This window comes from Hydractinia symbiolongicarpus, chromosome 8 (genome assembly GCF_029227915.1).
Source record: "Hydractinia symbiolongicarpus strain clone_291-10 chromosome 8, HSymV2.1, whole genome shotgun sequence".
NCBI classification, from domain to species: domain Eukaryota; kingdom Metazoa; phylum Cnidaria; class Hydrozoa; order Anthoathecata; family Hydractiniidae; genus Hydractinia; species Hydractinia symbiolongicarpus.
The window spans coordinates 22332001-22350309 of record NC_079882.1 but is presented as its reverse complement, the minus strand read 5'-3'; the positions used below and the strand labels follow the sequence as shown (position 1 = coordinate 22350309).

Genomic DNA, 18309 nt, shown 5'->3' with positions numbered 1-18309 from the left:
TCTTTGACTTTATTTTTCGGCTTTTTAACTCTTTATTTCCATTTCCCAAACAAAAGTAAGCATGACAGAGAATTCTCCCAAGCAGATAGATAGATAGATAGATAGATAGAAAAAATGTTATTGTAAAATCGGTTATAAACGGGTTATAGGGAATTGCTCACGTACGACGAAGCTGTTCCAGAGACGATGGTGTTAACATGTTTTTTTTTAAAAAAAAATGGTGGCGCAGTCTTGCGTGTTGGATTTTCTGTGTTAAAATGTTCGAAATGCTTTTTTTATTATTTTACATGCAAATTGTACTAAATCATTCTTACATCTAGAAGATGTTTATTGGCCCGAAAACTGTTAATGTGGAAATACTTTGCGACCAAAGATGATAGAGATAAAGTGATCTCATGTCAAAAAGCTAAAAATACATATTTTGACGGGAATAGACGTAGAAGAGCCCTTTGGTAGGAGGTTCAAATCTCCTAATTATTTTTTTTTTCATTAGTTTACTCACCATAATGGTTAAATTCATAATTGCACAACTGTGTACATATCGCTAAAGTTTCGTACTGAAATTTTCTAATTCTTTTTATTCGCCCTGGACATATAAAAAATACAAAACATACCTGTCGTAGGTAGGATTAATTGCAATGTTGCTGTTACAACAGTTTTCTTGTAAAGAACGTAAACTGTACACATCTTGAAAAAGCTGTTAAATATGGCGAAGGAATTAATCATTTGTCTCGCTATTACAATTTTTCGGCTTGTATAAGCAATTTGATCGGCTCATCATTTTTTCGCCGCCGGCCTTGAGTCAAAAAGGTAAGAACCCCTGGGGACAAGGTTGAATGCGAGGACAAAGGAAGGTGCTTACTTTTTTGCTCATAAGTAAGATTTCTAACTTTAATTTACCCAAAATAGACAAAATTTCGACGAAAAAGACTGGGATAGCCGGACCGTGACCTTGTTCCGAAAGATTCTTGTTTTTTGACAATAAAGTGAGCGGTGAAGAAACGTTTAAGGAGTAGCGGCTTGACGAACAAACCCTAGGGATAGCCATACAAAATGTCCACATTAGTACAACTATTATGTAAATAATAAATAAGGGTTGCGTCGCGGACCGTAAATAGTAATACTTCCGCTCATGAAAGATACTCCTGATCATGAACATCATTTGTGGCGCAGTAGGTTAGTGGTTATAACTATCGGGGTTGGCTTCCTTTCTTGTCGGCGATCCAATCTGGACGAGTGAATGTTATGTTAACCCCATCCCTGCAAGAGAAATGGGCCTTTGGATGTTGCAGGGAGTTGTCTGGTGGAGCGCGACCCTAATCGGGTCTGCGTAGCTCAGAATGAGCATATAAAATACTTTAAGACTCCCCATCTAAATCTATGGCCTCTCATCCTGGAAATAATGTACACAGGAGGGATATCCCTCAATACAATATCTGTGAGGCTAGCCTTGTAAGATATGCACATCTATCTATCTTTCTAACCGTCGAGCGTAATACCTCTGAGTAATAATCCATGACTTTTTTTGATCATAATAAAAAGATGCCACTCAACCTCGCACAGATAAATATAAGTTTTGCCCCCGACCCTTTCTGCCGATGGGGGGGAGAAAAGGATAAAAACGTTATCTGCTTTCCACGCGTGAACGAGATAATAATGGCGACAAAATGGTGCACGAAAAATCAGGTGTGAATGTATAGTTTCTATTTTTCTGTTCCAGGACCACCAGTAGAATTAGCTAAAAATTGGAAAGTAGATTCTTATAGTGAGCAGTAGGATAGAATATATCTAGCTAGTTGCAAGCCCCCACAAACGGATGAGGAGGAGATATATCATAAACGCGAATCAAACCTCTCAGACCTCCTTTCAACAAGTGTTTGTTTGTGGTGTTTTCCTTGTAGACCCTATAATCTAGCCATATGAACTCCAAATGCACAAAGGATGTGGGTAATAAGCGTTATATATAGGTGACTTGAAATGCAAGCTAACTACCTAGATGAATTCCTTTGTTTATATATTTAGCAATAAGCTCTTCTTTTTGTGTGGCAGGAAAAAAGATGGGGCAATAGGCAAAGCAAAGTTATTTTATTCCATTTCTTTACAAAAAGGCAGTGCTAGGACATCAAGTATATATAAATCAATTCAGTGGCATCAATCTATACACTCAATAAGCATCACGCGATATAGTTTAAAACCTCAAACGTATTTTGTGAGAAGAAATCCACAGGAAAAGATCTCTCTTCACCAAACCCTAGCTTCTTTTATCCTTCTAAGCAAAGCAAAAAAAACTTACCACTTATCAATATAGAAAGTGTTGCGGAGAGGTTGCCAAGGCAAAGCACGGCAAGGAAAGGGCACGGCAAAGGCAGGCAAGGAAACAGGAAGAGGAATCAGCAAGGCAGGATTAGGCAAGGCAAGGGAATGGCAAGGCAGGGGCAGGCACCTTAATAGAGAATTCCCCCTACAACTCAAAGATTCGTATACTCAATATATCTAAGATATGTATCATATTAATCCAGGAGTATAGAAAATATTGAGATGCAAATATTTCAAATTCAGTAGCTCAAACAAAGCTCTCAAATTTATATCCAGTCAATATATATACGGTGAATCATGTTAGCAGAATTATGTGCCAATACAAATATTTAAACAATCGGTCATAACGCCAAAAAAAATATCAATTTTTAATAAATCTGAGATTAAAAGTTAACTTGGTTCCAATGACAACAACATTAAAAAGTCAAGATATAGAAGTAATTAGAGAAGTCCACGAAAAAGGTGAAACATTTACCTGGTTGTTGTAAGTGCAACATAATTATGTTTTTCCTAGCCCTGTCCAGGGTTTGAACCTGGATCTCTCATTTGCATGAGTGTCATAGCCATTAGACCAACAGGGCATGATTATATATATATGAAAAACTTTATATACATGTGCATCTTATATATGCTCACAGTCTTTTTACTAACTAGGCAGGGCGACCTGGCGTTGAAATGTCTGGTTTAGTCACAAGTAACTATAACACCTGGCATTAAACGTCTGGTGTAGAGGGATTTATACGCTTTGTAAACTGTGCGCTTTAGTACAAGTATGCAGTATATCATAAATTATGTGAAGCACACACAACAGTAATATGTTTCAGGTGTAATATATTTTTTAAATAATAATTTTCTTCAAAAATAGTTTGTTGTGCCATCTTAGCGAATTTCTCAAAATGTTTCTCACAAAACTTAAAAAGTGAATTTCAATCCAGGGTGAGCGCTTAGTATAGGTAAACAATGTCGCACATCCATATAGGTTTAATACCATTTCAAACAAAAAATTAGCACAACTTCTGTTAAATAGAAACACAGGTAACAGCTTGTTGTTAACACTGGGCTGAGAGATTTGTATAGGTATTATACTGTTTCGCACATACGTTTCGGCATAATACCCATTTCTAAAAAACTATCCTAACTTCAGTTCAAACAAACAGACAGTTAACAACCTGTTGTTATCCTATGCACCTAAAACAATTTTACTTTGTGGAAAATTTTGTAACATTTAAAAATAAAAATACACTTTATAACCTGTTTTACCCTCTTAACGCAAAAAGAATCCTGCAACATTTTATGGATAAAGTTCCCATGAAAGATCAAAAATTAACTTCGGCTTAAATAAAAACAGCGAAAACAGCCCGTTGTTACGCAGTCCAGGTAAAAATAAACAGCAGTATATATATGTTTATTTTCATGTCAGTAGCATAAAAAGCTCTTATTCCAAATTGAACAAAAACTTTAAAAGAATAAAGATTAATTAGGCTAGCAATTATTAGGTAGCAAACCTAGCTAGAGCTGGACTGAAGTATCTGTAGAATTATATATAGGTATGTACTTTTGCTGATTTCGCTAAACATTTTTTGCCCTTGAACTTTGGTCTAAAATTGGACGATTGTGGATTGTCGCTAGAACAAGCTATGTAATGGGACATTCCTAATCAGAGTAGAATTAAATCACTTATATACTGTGTCATAAGTATAAGCTAGGTGGCCTATCTCCAAAAGAATTTTTCTATGCTAGCTATGTAGATAATTTTATGCTAGCCTAATTAGCTAATTTTATGCCAGGTAAGTAGTTAAATTTATGCTAGCTCTGTAGCCAGTTTTATGCTAGCTGTATATGTTATATGTTTGTTCTATTGCTCTATTTTATGCAAGCCAGCTCAGTCAGTAGTTTTATGCTAGCTAGCCTTAAGTGTGAGTGACAATAAGAAAGAGTTCATTACATGTAAAGGAATAGTGATATACTAGCTAGCTAAAAACATACCCTTTCTTCGTTTTCTTGAACAAGCCCTTCCGTCAGTTGCGATATAGCTTAGATTAACGAAAGTTTGAGTTTGAGGCGCTATGTGTCCGAGAAAAAAGTCATGTGATATTAGTGAAATTAATATGTGTATCACGTGGCTAAAAATTGTAGGCAAACTTAATCTCAACTGGAAACAGCACTATTTACGCTTGGTTAAGATACAACAAAAACTCCATCGCCGTGCTAAAAACATATTGTCTCGCTTACTAAAAAATGTAATTAAGAATAACCATATTAAATCGCTGGGAAACCGACTCAAAAACGGCCGAATTTTGGATATTTTTGATGTATAGGGGGACGAGGCGCGGAAATCGTATAGAAATCCTATATACTCTCCACCGTACTTCCTTTTTCTTTTATATTTGGCTTATTTAATGAGGAAATGGGCTCCGCTACGCTCCGGGCGCTGACGCGCCCTCCGCTACTTTCCGCAAAAAGTAAACAAATAACATTAATCAGGATTTCATTTTGTAGCTACAAAAGTTTATAAAACTGCTGATTTACTGATGGATTGTCGTCTTTCCTCATTGTATCAGTGGCAACTAAAAAACCATTAACTTTTTGAGCTGGTGACCAGTGATGAGAAGACGATGAATAACAAAGCTTTTTGATATTTCGTTATTTTTTTCACAGTCAAATTTCTCCTTAAATTTTTATTTTAAAGGAACACTGTGGAAACGAAACAAAGAGTTTTATTTTTGTTTTCTTTAAAATTTAAAGGGTGTATATTACTAGCAGTGCATTTTTAAAGCCTATCGTTTGGATATGATAATTATTAATTGAGAAAGTAACACTTCCCTTATAATTTATTCACTGTGATGTTCACAGCGACAAGGTAACTTTGACAACCTCAAATTGTATGTTAGTATACAAATAATCTATATAATTACTTGTTGGAACAAGCTTTGGAAGTTGCTGCTTTGTCTCAGTATATAAATTTTGTGGATGGTTGTGGCTTTGTTACGTTTAAAACATATGCTTATTTGTTCTAGTTTGCTCTTACTAAAGTCATTCATAATATTACTATTATATTTTATTAATGTCTTTTTAAATAACGCTATTGGTCAAAATAATCAAATCATGCCATAAGCATCGATTTTGGCTTTATTTTATTAATTTATTAATAGAGGTTATAAAAATTCTTGTTGCAACCTGATCAGCACTATTTTAAGCTTCTCTGAAATATTCCACACACTCAGCCCAAAGCTCATATTCTGCAAGCCAATATGGTTGTTGGGCTGCCCATTTTGACAACTTAGAGGGGACATATCTGGCAAAGTTGCAAGATTTGAGCAAAATAAATATCAGCAAGTACTCTTTTTACACCTGTGAAGAAGTAACTTAGTTCTTCTTACCCCATGTTTAGCCTTTGTTTTCTCTTTGTATGAAGTTAACAAAAGCTTTTACAGATTTCCATAGGCGTTATGTTATAGCTGGTAACAACTTTTTAATGATATTCTTAATCAAATTTTACAGTTATTTTTTAATCATGCATTAGAAATAATTGATGATGTTGATGGATTTTGAGGATGTGAGAAGAGACTGAGAAATAAAAAGATGAGGGAGCTTACTCCTTACAAAACATCTGAAGTCATCCCATTCGCTCTATCTATACAAGAAAATTTGGATAAAGCACAATCTGAACTGAATTTTGAAGATGCTACAATTGCAAGTATATATGAAAATGGAAGGCTAGCATTTATTGGCAGAAGCAATTTGTTTGAAATCATTAATGTAAAATCTGGTCAAAGAAAGGCAGCATTTGATTTAAATGCTAAAAGTAAAAAACAGTCCATAACAGCTTTCTGCACATGTGGAGACTACTTTATAATATCTGTTCGATGTACTGCCACTTCGACAGGCCAGATACATATATATAATCCTGGTGTCTCAAGAGTAATTAAAGTTATAAATCTTCCATATGTTCCAGTTTCTTTAGCATTGGTTAAAGAATTTGGAGGAGTGAGTCAAATTCCCACTTATTTCAGGTATTTTAAATTAAATGGCATTAAACTAATGTGCTGGATGTATTGTTATTATCTATTTAAATAGCTAGATTGACTTACTGTCACTCAACTTGTTTTTTCTGGCTATTTTTTGTTGTTTACAACTTTTTGTGCGGGATATGAAGGTGTTGTATGATAATTTTTTTATACAATTTAAGCCCAGCTATAAAGTGCATGTTTGGAACAGTTGCTGTGGGGACGGAAAATGGACATATCTTTTTAATTGACTTACGATTGGATGATGTAGTGGAACAGTTTTCTTGTTCGTTTGAAAGCTCTCTATTGGTTATTAATCCTGACGAAACTGAAAATATGGCCACTGTGCGTGAAAAAGCAAGAAACAATGACTTGTATTGTTGTCTGGATTTATCATGTAAGTACTACAACTAAAGTTTTCTGTTTATATATTTCTTTGCTGTATACGAAAGGCTTATATTTATTATGTATATTTTGTTTATAGATTCTTTATGTTCACCCAATGCATTCAAATATCTCAATGTGTCAGGACAAATTGCAAAAGTCTGCTCTTCAGGTATATTTTATAAAAAAATAAGTTGCTAAAAAGAGAAATTTAATTCATTTTACCACCTTGTTAAATTCGTTTAACTTCAAATCATTTCAAAATTGATGTACATTTTATTACACATAGCCGATTTCTAGAGAAATTTAATTCTCATATGTATATATCTGCATTCTTCGTTTTAATCGCCACGAATAGCTTAAAACCCCTCAAAACAGAATTGTAGAAAGCAAAAACATTGCCGTAGATTGTTCTAAAACAAGGTTGTAGAAAGCAAAAACGTCATAGATCATATAAAAACAACAACACAGGAACCAAAGATTGTCATGGTCATTTCAATTCATATAAAATGTGAAACAATGGTGCAGATGGTCCCTTACCAGCATATTTCACATTCACAAATTTTATAACCACAAGATATCCTATATTTGGTATATACTTTACAGAATAACATAACACATTGAAACTCATTCATAGAAACTCACCAATTTTTTTAATTGGATGAACTGCAACACATAGTGTAACCATAATGTAACTGACTTGTTTTCTTAATTAGATAATTGCTCCATCACGTCATTAAAATATCTCCACCAGGCTTACGTGTTGGTTGTTGGGTTTAGTTTTGGTTGTTTCCAAATATGGTCTTTAGAACATCTACATATACTGTGAGTTTTATGTTCTTACATTGTGTTGGTAAAGTTTATGTCAAAAAAAAGGATTTAATCTGTGTATTATATATTAAATCCTTTTTTTTTTCTTTTTATAGATACAGCAGTCCAGTGGGTGTATACTCATCACCTGTCACACATTTCGCATTTCAGGTTTGTTTGTAGGTTTATTTTCATCATTTGCTTGCTTTAAAGCATGAGAAGTTTTTCTTTTCTTTTTTATTGGAGAGCCGCCATCATATGCATTAAATATACACAAAAACATGTTAAGGACATAAAAAGAATAAGTTATAGGCATAATGATAAACAAATGCCTGAACGTAACGAATTATATGAAAATACAAACAAAGTAACATTAAACTAATGTATGCTATTTTTTTATTTTCTACCAAGAAGCGAGTGGAATTATATATTTCAATTCTACTGCGGAAATAGCCTATATTTTTTCTCTGATTGGCTGAAATAGAGTGCAAAAAGCTTGTTTATTGGTTTAGTAAAGTTATTGTTTTCTGAAAAACGAAATTTTTTTATTCTAGTACTTCTTCCTGATGCTAAGTTTATAAGATCACTTATATTATAGAATATATCTTACACCAACATAATTTCTTAAAATATGTTTATAATATAATTATTAGAACTTTTTAAATTTTTAAAAAGCTCTTTTGGTTCTCAAGATATTTACATTTCAAGAATTATGATGTCATATTCAAGTAATAGCACATTTTCTGTTATCAGTAAATTTAGACCTATTAACAGATGTGCATTCAAACTTTATTAATGCATAGATATTATAAAGCTAATTTGATTAACATAAAAAAAAAATGTTTGCTCGTGCCCGACTTTTTTTTTCCAATGACCTAATAACTGGAGATCTGCAATTTGGTTTGCAATAAAATTTTCTGGGTGAGATTGTATAGGCTCTATATGTATACCGACGTGCAAATCAGAAGTTATGGGGTTGTCAGCAAAAAATTAAGAGGCCTGGGCTGAGCAAACAAGTGTCATTTTGGCAAGTTTACAAAATTAGAAATTGTGATAAAATTCTTTACAATCATGTTACATATTCAGTTTTTTTTATACCATTAGGAACCAGATGATGATCCAAGACATTGTTGTTTTTTGTGGGTTGGGAGGGGACCTCAATCTTCACAAGCTGAGTATGTTGTTATAACATTGTTTGTACAACAAAGTTTTCTTTGCTGCAGTTTCTTCAAGTATTTGGCCTTGTATAAATTCTTTTCTGGCTTTCTCACTTGTATTTTCCATCGCAACTTTTAAAGCATTTACAGCAACAGGCATGTTTCTCCAGCCAATCTAAACTCTGAAAATATTGTCACCATTAATATCATAGTGACTGAGCATATTGTATGCTAAGATCTAAATATTGCAAGCTGCAGCCAGGAATGTTTTAATAAAAGCAGCCTTTATAAACATTCTACCAAATATATATTTTAGAATCTCAAGTGCTACTTCTTTAACGTTATATCAACTTTTGTTTGAACTGAAAGAAAAGCAGTCAGATAACACATACGTGTATAAGGTACTGTTTGATGTTTTATGTAAAACTTGTTGAATTGAGTGGAATTAGGGATTCTTTTCTAAAAGTGTTTTTGTAGGTTTTGGGAATTCTTAGTATACATTGGTAAATTATTTTTTGTTTGTTATATTAGTGTGACTAAATACAAAGAAATTAAATTAAATCTATAAATCTCAAATTTAAAGTAAAGTTAAGGTCACCTTTTCCTGATTTTAGGGTTAACTGTAACCTGTTCATTCTAGAATATTGAGTGTGTGATTAGACGATTTGATCACCAATTAACTTCTGATGTCCACCATATGGTTGATTCCAGATCTGTCGGTAGTCGAATCATCAGCATGAAAACATTAGGTAGCTTCTTAATAATTTTTGGTTGCAAAACACGCCATATAACTTTGTTTCTTATAATATATTTTTTGATTTAGAGCAACCTAGGTCAAATAAAAACAACTCTGATGTGTCTAATGGTAAGATTTCAAAGCTCTTTAACTGCTCTAGCACTGTCAATAAAGCTTACAACTCATTTAATGATGCACAGATAATTAAACATTTTTGATCTAAACTAAATACAAAGAATCATTGTGTGTTTTGTTATATATCAAGCACAGAGAATCAATAGTGGTGTTATTTATTGTACACATAGTTGCATTTTTAGGACACGATGAAGACAAAACTATCTGTTATGTTATATGGGAATCGCCTACTACCGATATTGACACCAGCATGTCATGCCATCTTGGAATATTTGATATAAATCGTTGGTACCAAAAACAGCTTCCATCTTCTATTAGGTAATAAATTCCGTCTCGTTGAAAATCACATATCAATAGTTAGATATCTGTTTTTTAAGTATGTCCTTCATACGATGTTACTTTTTAGTTTATGGTTTTACTTTCAGAGATGCTATGTATGGCAGGATGGAGGCTGTTTGTCCATTTTTTGCATTCTATTCATTAACTGATATTGCTGAAGCTTTTCTCCCAAGCGGTATTATGGATGCACATGTGAATGTTAATAGTTTGAATGAATTTCGCAACATAGAAGGTCCACAAAGTGAGCAGTTTTACTGGCCTTCTTCATCAGCTTTTAGAATTATTTGTATATCCGAAAGTGGTTGCATTGAAGCTGAAATGTTGGGAATGCAAAGACAAGTATGTATATTTACTTTGGTTATTTGTGAAATTTGATATTTTTTTGGTTTTCATTTTTTGCTTTTTTACAAATATTCCACGTTGATTTTAGATAATGGCTGACATGAAAGCTATGAGCACAGACAGTTTTCTTGATGCTCATGATCTTGTGCAATCCTGTTGGGTGGCAGGTTTACTTTCAAATTCTACTGATATTACCAAACCAAGTGGTGAAAAGGTTACTATTTTCACTCTAGTTTGATTGTATGTCACAAATTGTAAGAACTATGCTGGTAAACTTGTTTATGTTCTACATTGTCTTTATCTTTATTGATATTTTTTTGTTTTAAAGAGAAACACAGATGTGGTCCTGTCTGTCAGCTTGGAACATAATGGAACAGCATTTATTACTGATTGCATAAAGAAATGGTCACATGGAAGTATTACCCATGCTGGACACAGTTTGAAATTAATATTCGACTGGGCTTGGAATCAAGTTGTCCAGTATAAAAAGACACTAGATCAACTACGTATGAAATGTTTTTGTTTTTTTTGTCATAAAAGTGAAAATAAGAGCCCTAGAGAACCCGTGGATTTATCCACGGGCCACCGACTAGTCTTTAACAATAGTTGTTGTCTGTCCTATTCTGGGAACACAAAATGCGATATATAAAAAAGGACAGGCGACCCCGTGGATTTTCCACAAATTGATGACTAGTCCCTATAATATTAGTCTTATTTTGTTTAAAATAGTAGCCGAGTTACTACTTTATGCTAAGGATGCACAAAAAAGAAATGCCTGAGATGTATAACGGGCAATAATCTGAGGACCAGATTATGTACCCTGTATGTACCCTGGGCAAACATGTCGATTTTTCCACTGTCTAACAATAAGTCATTTAATAATATTCACCTGTTGTCTTTACCTGTAATAATTATAATTTTCATTCTTGAAGGTATAAATGTATTCTCACAATTGACTCTACTGTGTTATAAAACTATTTTTTAGACATCCCAATATTTTGCAGCCTAAGCGAACAACTAGAAAAGGGTCATGAAAGTCAGCTTAACAAAATTTTGTTAGAACTGCAAAACTTAGTTGACATTTTCAAAGAACTTCAACATGCAAAAGCTATCACGGTTGAAGATGGAGTGAATGAGATCAACACACGTTTGCGAGTAGCGTCTTATTTATCAATGGTGAGGCTAGCTTTTAGGACAGTTGATTTTCTAAAAATTGTACTAGCTCCTCAGAGGCTTCACTTTGTCGGGAATGTCAATGATTTTTGATTTATTGCCAAAAATGTCAGAAAAATGCCAGGAAACTTAGGCTTATATGCTCAATCATTTTTTAAATATTGGCAATATAATCTGTTGTTAATGTTTGTATCAAATTTACATTTTTAGGTAATCCAAAGTTCCAATAAATTAATTTTCAGCCAGAAGTAGCTGAAAAAAAGAATAGCAGGATAATGAGAGGTTTTTTCTTGATCCCTTTTTATTTTTAGTATAGCAACGTTCTTCTCGTCTTGCTTCAATGTGGTCTTCTCCCTGAACAACCAGATCATTTGAACAATAACAATATGACCGACAAAATTACTTATCCATTCAAAATGCTATCTGATTACTATGAAGGTGAAAGACAGTTATATGCTGAAAGTAATGAGAGGTTGGTTTGTTTCTCTTTACATTCTCATAATTAATATAGTCCAAATCTAAAATGTTCTAAAGCTTTGATATTTTGTGGACTTATGAAACAACCATTAAAGGAACATTCTTAGGTATTGCATTGCGTTTTGTCTGGCTTTGTTATAGTGAGCCGTGTTTGTTTATCGATTCTCTGTGGAAAGAAATGTGTTCTTCACAAGAGTATACTGATGGAATGGATAGTCAAGATGTTTATCCACCTCCCACGGTCGAGGTTTGTTGTTGCGCTTATTTTCTGTGTTTACTGTTTATATTCATGTAACAATTAAGATCGCACTAATAAGTCCTAACCTTTCCCGTATTAATCAGTAAAGAACATCATCTACCATCAGTATGACTTGCTCCTATTGTGAGACGGATGTTACGTATTTATTTTATGAATTGACCTTAAACTCTCTACGTTCATAAGCCTTATTCACGCTAGTTGTTTTTTAGTGTAAATTTCTTTTTTTTTGCAGGTGATGTGTCGTTTATTTGTTGAGAACTTGTCAGAAAAAGAAATTCAGATCTCTGTTTTCTATTACTGGGTGCTTGATATCTGCGAATGTTGTGAAGAACTGCTACAAGTAAAAATGAGAGAGAAAGTTAAAGAATGTTTGAAATTAAACCGCGAAAAATCTCTCCTTATTGAATGTGTTTGGCTTCTTGATCACAACCTGTACAAAGTAGGTTTTTATATGCCTCACGTTGATATATTTTCGCGAAAAATCTATTTCGCGAATCAGTAAATGTTAAGATGTTTTGCAAATGTTCGTTTTTGCAAATAAACCATTTTAAAGCTTTTGCGAAGCTACTTGTACTTTTTGCAGCTTTAATTTTTTAGGAAAATTGTAAGTAGCATTTAACTGGACTTTTTCATATTGAAGAGACTAAACATTTATTTTCATCAGCTACCAAAATTTACTCTGGAAAAACGATTAAAGAAAAATATGTACTAAAATCTTTTTCAAAAGATATTCGTGAATGTTAATTTTAGCGAGTAAGTATTTTTGAGTAACTTGAGAAGATTTATTTTGGCGATTTGACCTTTCCAGAAATTTTCGCGCAGGCAAATTTTCACTACTCTGATATAATGATTCGCTTTGGATTTTTTAAAATTACGACGTTCAGTTTATTTTTAGGATGCCGCTGAACACCTATCACTTGTCACAACAAAAATTTCATCCTTATATTACCATCAAGTGATAAGAATACTTTATCATCGTGGAGAATTGAGCTTCTTAACGTTATTTTGCTCGTCGAAAGAACCAAGTGATCACTGCACTTATGAAGAGACGAAGTTTTTAATAACAGTTCTTCTCCAAATGTCAATGCTACCTAATGCATATAAACTACTAAAAAGCTTTCCCATGCAAGCCAAAAAGACAGACTTATTTAACTATTTTGTGGAGAAGTGTAAAGAACACAAATTATTAGGAAAACTGCTTTGTTTAGCATTTACTGTGGAGGAGGAGGTGAGTGTACTTGCACCGTAGTTCGTTAGAACACTCTAATGTTGAGGAAATGGTTGAAGCATTAACTTGAATTAACAAATCGATTTCCAGTGTTTAAAGCGCTGTATGGAAATTGAACTTTGCTCTAATACTTGATAAACACTGTATGAGTACATTTCACCTCTGGTCAGTGATTACACCTCTGCTGGCTGATTACACCTCTAGTGGACGATTACACCTCTGGTAGATGCAACGAAGAAAATCTCCCCTTCGGGCACAATATAGATATCAACATAACTTGCTCAGTCAAACTAAACAAGTAATGTGTACAACATGCCTCTACATATCGGCTGTTATCAATTCCCTGCTTTACCCACGGAGCTTTCATAAGAATAAGATGAATATTGTACACACCTGTATATAGTTAAAAACGTGTTTCTTCATACTGGTATCACTGTTTATGCATTTCCTGATCATTTCATAAACTTAATTTATCTTTTTAGGAGATGTTGCGAAGGTTTTTAGAATCCTCAAAAGAGAACGAAAATTTCTTACTTGTATATTATTTGGAACGAGGTTTATATAACGAAGCATGCCAGCTGACAAAATCATTAAAAAATGCTACTTCGGTAAAAATGGTTGTAATCATGCATTTTTAGTAACTACATTTTTTTTTAAATTTGAAAATTTGGAAAGTATTACTATTTTAATTTTTGACATTTTAGTTTAATATGGATCAGTTTTCGCAGGAACATTCGTTAGCCAAATCAATGCTTGTCGACGGTTTTTTACAAGCTATGCCGACCATACGACAATCCCCATCGTCTAGTACATCGAGTATAGTTTTTAAAAAAAAAGGTAAGAATAAACATTGGATACTTGTTGTGTTTACTTTATTCTTTCTTTGTGCTTATCTACCTATTTAAAACTTTCAGATGGAAGGTCGCCATTATCTAGTTATATTCGAAAGTTTCGAAGCCTGGATACATCGACACGTTCAAGAAGCTCGACCGACGTCGTACGACAAGAGGTGTATGACGTGGAAAACAGTCTCACTTCTTCGAAAAGTTTCTTTGCAGGAACGTTTACAAATCAACGTAGACGCAAATCTCCTTTATTTGATGGAGAAATTGTCTCGCCTACCAAAAAACAGAAAGAGATGACTCCTCCACGTGGAGTCAATAAAATCATATCTGCGATATCTGGGAAGCAAAGGTTAGTGTAGGATTGTGGCTAAACAGTCTTGTCAGCATTTTGGTTATAAATATTTCTTGAATGTTTGTTTAGAAAAAATATGTTTTCTGGTACAGATGCTTTCCTGTTGTTGAAAACACCTCCCGTACGACGAGTTTCCCAGCTCACAAGTGTGTCAAAAGATCACACAAAAACGCCACAGTCCATTTTAAAAGTAAGACAGTTCACTTTCTGTTGTTCCGTTCTTGTGAAGCTGTTTCTGCAAGTACATGTTTTTTTGTTACAGTCACGAATTGCATCGAGACTTGCTGGTTCGAAAAGTGCTGTTCGTCCTCCACGAAGCCCGTCATATAAACCTTCTATCAAAGGCGGTAGTTTCACACCTGGAAGAAAAATTCGATTTGTGGGAGTTGTATCTCCAACGTCACCGATAAGCGGTGCAGTATCACCGAAATACTCAGATCCTGGACAAGTAGTTTCCAAACATTCATTTGAAAAGCAACATTTGGATTTATCGTTTGTGTCGGACGACAGTTTGGTTGATGACGGTGTTGGTATGGTGATTTTTTTTAACTTCCATACTCCTAAATGTTTGCTTTCCGTGATTCTTTTTTTGTTTTTCTTTATCACTGCGAGGCCGCTAATTCTTAATATTTTCTTCTTAGATCCAGAGCCAAGCGGACTAAAATCGTCAGAAAATAATTTAACTGCCGAAAAAGAAGCTAGTCTGCTAGAGGATTTCCTCGACAATGAAGTGGATACTAGTTGTGCAAATACGTCGACTGTCGATGATATTTTAAACATATTGGATGAAGAATCGACTGGTTCAGGCAGCCAAGCCGTAGCTAAGATAACATCCGAACAGGATGAATTTTCTACGAAGCCTGAAAAACTTGAATTTGAATTACCTGATGATTCTGTTGAAACCAGGGAACTTTTGAGATTCGATAGTGTTGAAAAAGCAGAACGAGATATGGTCAGTGAGGTCACTACTTCTGAAGCAAATGAGATAATAACTAGCAGTATTGAAGTAGCACACAAACACGAAAGTGTGACGCAATACCAAGAAAATAGTGACGAACATTTGAGTTACACTAGCCAGGAGGATGTAGACATGAAGGAATCGCGTGGTCTGCAGAGGGTGGATGATGAAGAAGTAAGTAGAGATGTAAATGGAGCAAGCGAAACTGTTCAAATTATTGATTCCAGTTCAGAAGACGAAGATAGTAATTTCGAAGCGTCTTCTCACATGCATGTCGATATTAAACATTTCGATACAGAACATGTCGATACAGAGGATGTCGATACGGAACATGTCGATACAGAGGAGGTTGATACAGAGCATTTTTATACAGAGCATGTCGATACAGAACATGTCGATACAGAGGATGTTGATACAGAGGATGTCGATACAGAGGATGTCGATACAGAGGATGTCGATACAGAGGATGTCAATACAGAGGATATCAATACAGAAGGTGGGATTAATACAGAACATGTCGATACAGAGCATGTCGATACGGATCAGGTGAATATACTAAAACACAAACAAGAAGTAACAGGTGAAGAAGGGTTTGATGACGATATACTAGCAGTTCTCGAGGAGGAAAATGAGTACGAAGAAAAGGAATCAGATAACGAGAATTTTGGCCGGTATAACGATGATCTTGCAAAAGTTGAAAGACAGGAAGAAGACTTCAGTAACCAACCTAGCTACAGCGTGGATGATACTAATGAAGTTTTAACGAATCAGCATTCTGCATTAGGTGGAAATAACAAAGATTCTAGTGACGTTGAAGATAACACCAGTATTCCGATGACTAGTTCATTTCTTGACGATCAAAATACCGTGACGTCCGACTGTCGGGACGTGTCCATGGATTATGTTCCATCACAAAGTGACCCATCTTTAGTGATCGTTGAAGAGCCTGAAAATAGTACTGTTGTTGATGCAGACGAAACCGATGCAGATCACGAAAATCATGTCGAAAAAAATGATCAATATTTGACACCGGTCCGAGAAGGACAAACTCACTTAGAAGAGACGATGAACTTGACTGAAACAGGTAGCAGCTTAGTATTATCTGGCAGCGAAGTACCTTTAAATAGAAGTATTAGTAAACGAGGTCGTCGCCGCGCCCTTCCTCAACGCAAGGTCGTTACTCGTAGTTCGGCGAAGAAGCTAGCATCACAAGAACAGCATGACGAAGATGTTTATACAACTCTTCATACCACCTTAAATGACATCTCCGCGCAAGATATCGATTCAACGCTTTATACCACCTTAAATGACACCTCAATGTTAGATGTTGATTCAACTCTTCATACTACGTTAAATAGCACAATGAACTCCACACTAGATGTTAAAAACAAGAGAAAGACAAGAAGTAAGAAGAAAACTGTGAATAGTGATGCAGCGAATAGTGTCGTGTTTCTCAGTGATGATTCTGTTGTTGAAGTAAGGCGCACTACCAGATCACAAAATGTAAATGAAAATTCTACGAAGAGAAGAAATGCCAGTTTATTAGCTTCTCCTGCTCGAAATACTCGTTCAAGTAAAAAAAACGAAAATTTAAATAACGCGACTAAATCTTCAAGTAAACATCGAGAGGTTGAGAGCGAATTATCGCCTGCACGAAATACGCGGTCGAAAACAGTCGAAGCAGCGCTTGTTTCGCACAATGTATCCGATGTCAATGTGATGGTTTCTCCACTTGAAGGTAAGCGAGTCCACGTAGAGGCAAAAACTTTGAAAGGAAACTTAACGAAAGTGAATGAAAGAGACGCATCTATTGTATTTGTCAGCGATGATTCAGTTGTTGGAATTAGGCGGAGTGTTAGAGCGAAAGCTGGAAGTGAGTCTGCAAAGAAAGGGAATGCAAACGCTTCTCCTGTACTTGTGGCTTCTGCAACAAAATTAAAAACTTCTCCCAATAAATCGCCTAAAAAAACAAAGGAAGCTGGACGCAGAAGTGCCAGGATATCGTATGAAAGTAGTCCGAATAGGGCAAAGGAGTTAAGTTCGACTATAAGGACGAGATCTGCTGATAAAAATGTGAAAAATATATTGAATGGGGCTGCGGAGGTGTCAAAGATGGATTTAAAGAACAAACGAAGGTAATGATCATTGCAATTTTTTTAATAGTTTTCTCAATTATACAGTGAGAACGCGATGCGATATTTTTTTATCATACCCAAAGCATCATTAATTATTTATTTTATTAGACGCCCCATCGAAAAATAGGGCGTCTAATAAAGGCGTTTATTCGAAGCAATACGATATGGGATTAAGAAGGCATAATAAACTTGATTTTTTTTATCTTGCAAAGTTTGTTATATCTGTTCTTTTAGGTCTGAATCTCGTGCAAAGGAAGCAACAGAAAGTGTTCTATCATTTGTCCCAGTTGAAGAAGACCACGTTCGAAGACAGTCAAAACGGTCATCAAGTAAACGAGCGAGTTTAGCTGTCGCAGAACAATTAAAACATACACCTAGAAGAAGTATTCGAGCACGTGTGACCACGGCCGACACAAAAATTTAAAAATTTGAAAGACGAGAAAAATACGTTAAATTGTAAACATTCTAAATATGCAAGTTTATTTTTTGTAGTCATTCAGACAAGTTTTTCACCTTAACGTACATCGAATCTGTAAACTCGTAGTTATTTTTATTCGTATGTGAGGTTAATTGTGTAGCGTGTTTTTTCTCTGTATCTGTTTATTGTGTATGTTAAAATAACTAGAGAAAGTTAAGTATATACCTAATTCTACTGC

General features: G+C 34.6%; 1 protein-coding gene across 1 annotated transcript; it reads left to right on the top strand.

Annotated features, from left to right (window-relative positions):
* Nucleotides 1-1170: 1170 nt before the first annotated feature.
* On the top strand, nt 1171-18302 carry LOC130654767 (protein ELYS-like). The gene is made up of 26 exons (XM_057457381.1): nt 1171-1686; nt 5840-6329; nt 6506-6720; nt 6808-6879; nt 7424-7532; nt 7634-7688; nt 8622-8692; nt 8991-9075; nt 9315-9423; nt 9498-9539; nt 9728-9863; nt 9971-10223; nt 10315-10440; nt 10555-10732; nt 11212-11402; nt 11711-11871; nt 12018-12123; nt 12368-12574; nt 13031-13363; nt 13846-13971; nt 14068-14200; nt 14278-14557; nt 14630-14750; nt 14823-15090; nt 15202-17653; nt 17888-18302. The coding sequence occupies exons 2-26, from the start codon at nt 5899-5901 to the stop codon at nt 18075-18077; spliced, it is 6450 nt and encodes a 2149-aa protein (XP_057313364.1). The 5' UTR covers nt 1171-1686; nt 5840-5898; the 3' UTR covers nt 18078-18302.
* Nucleotides 18303-18309: the final 7 nt, after the last annotated feature.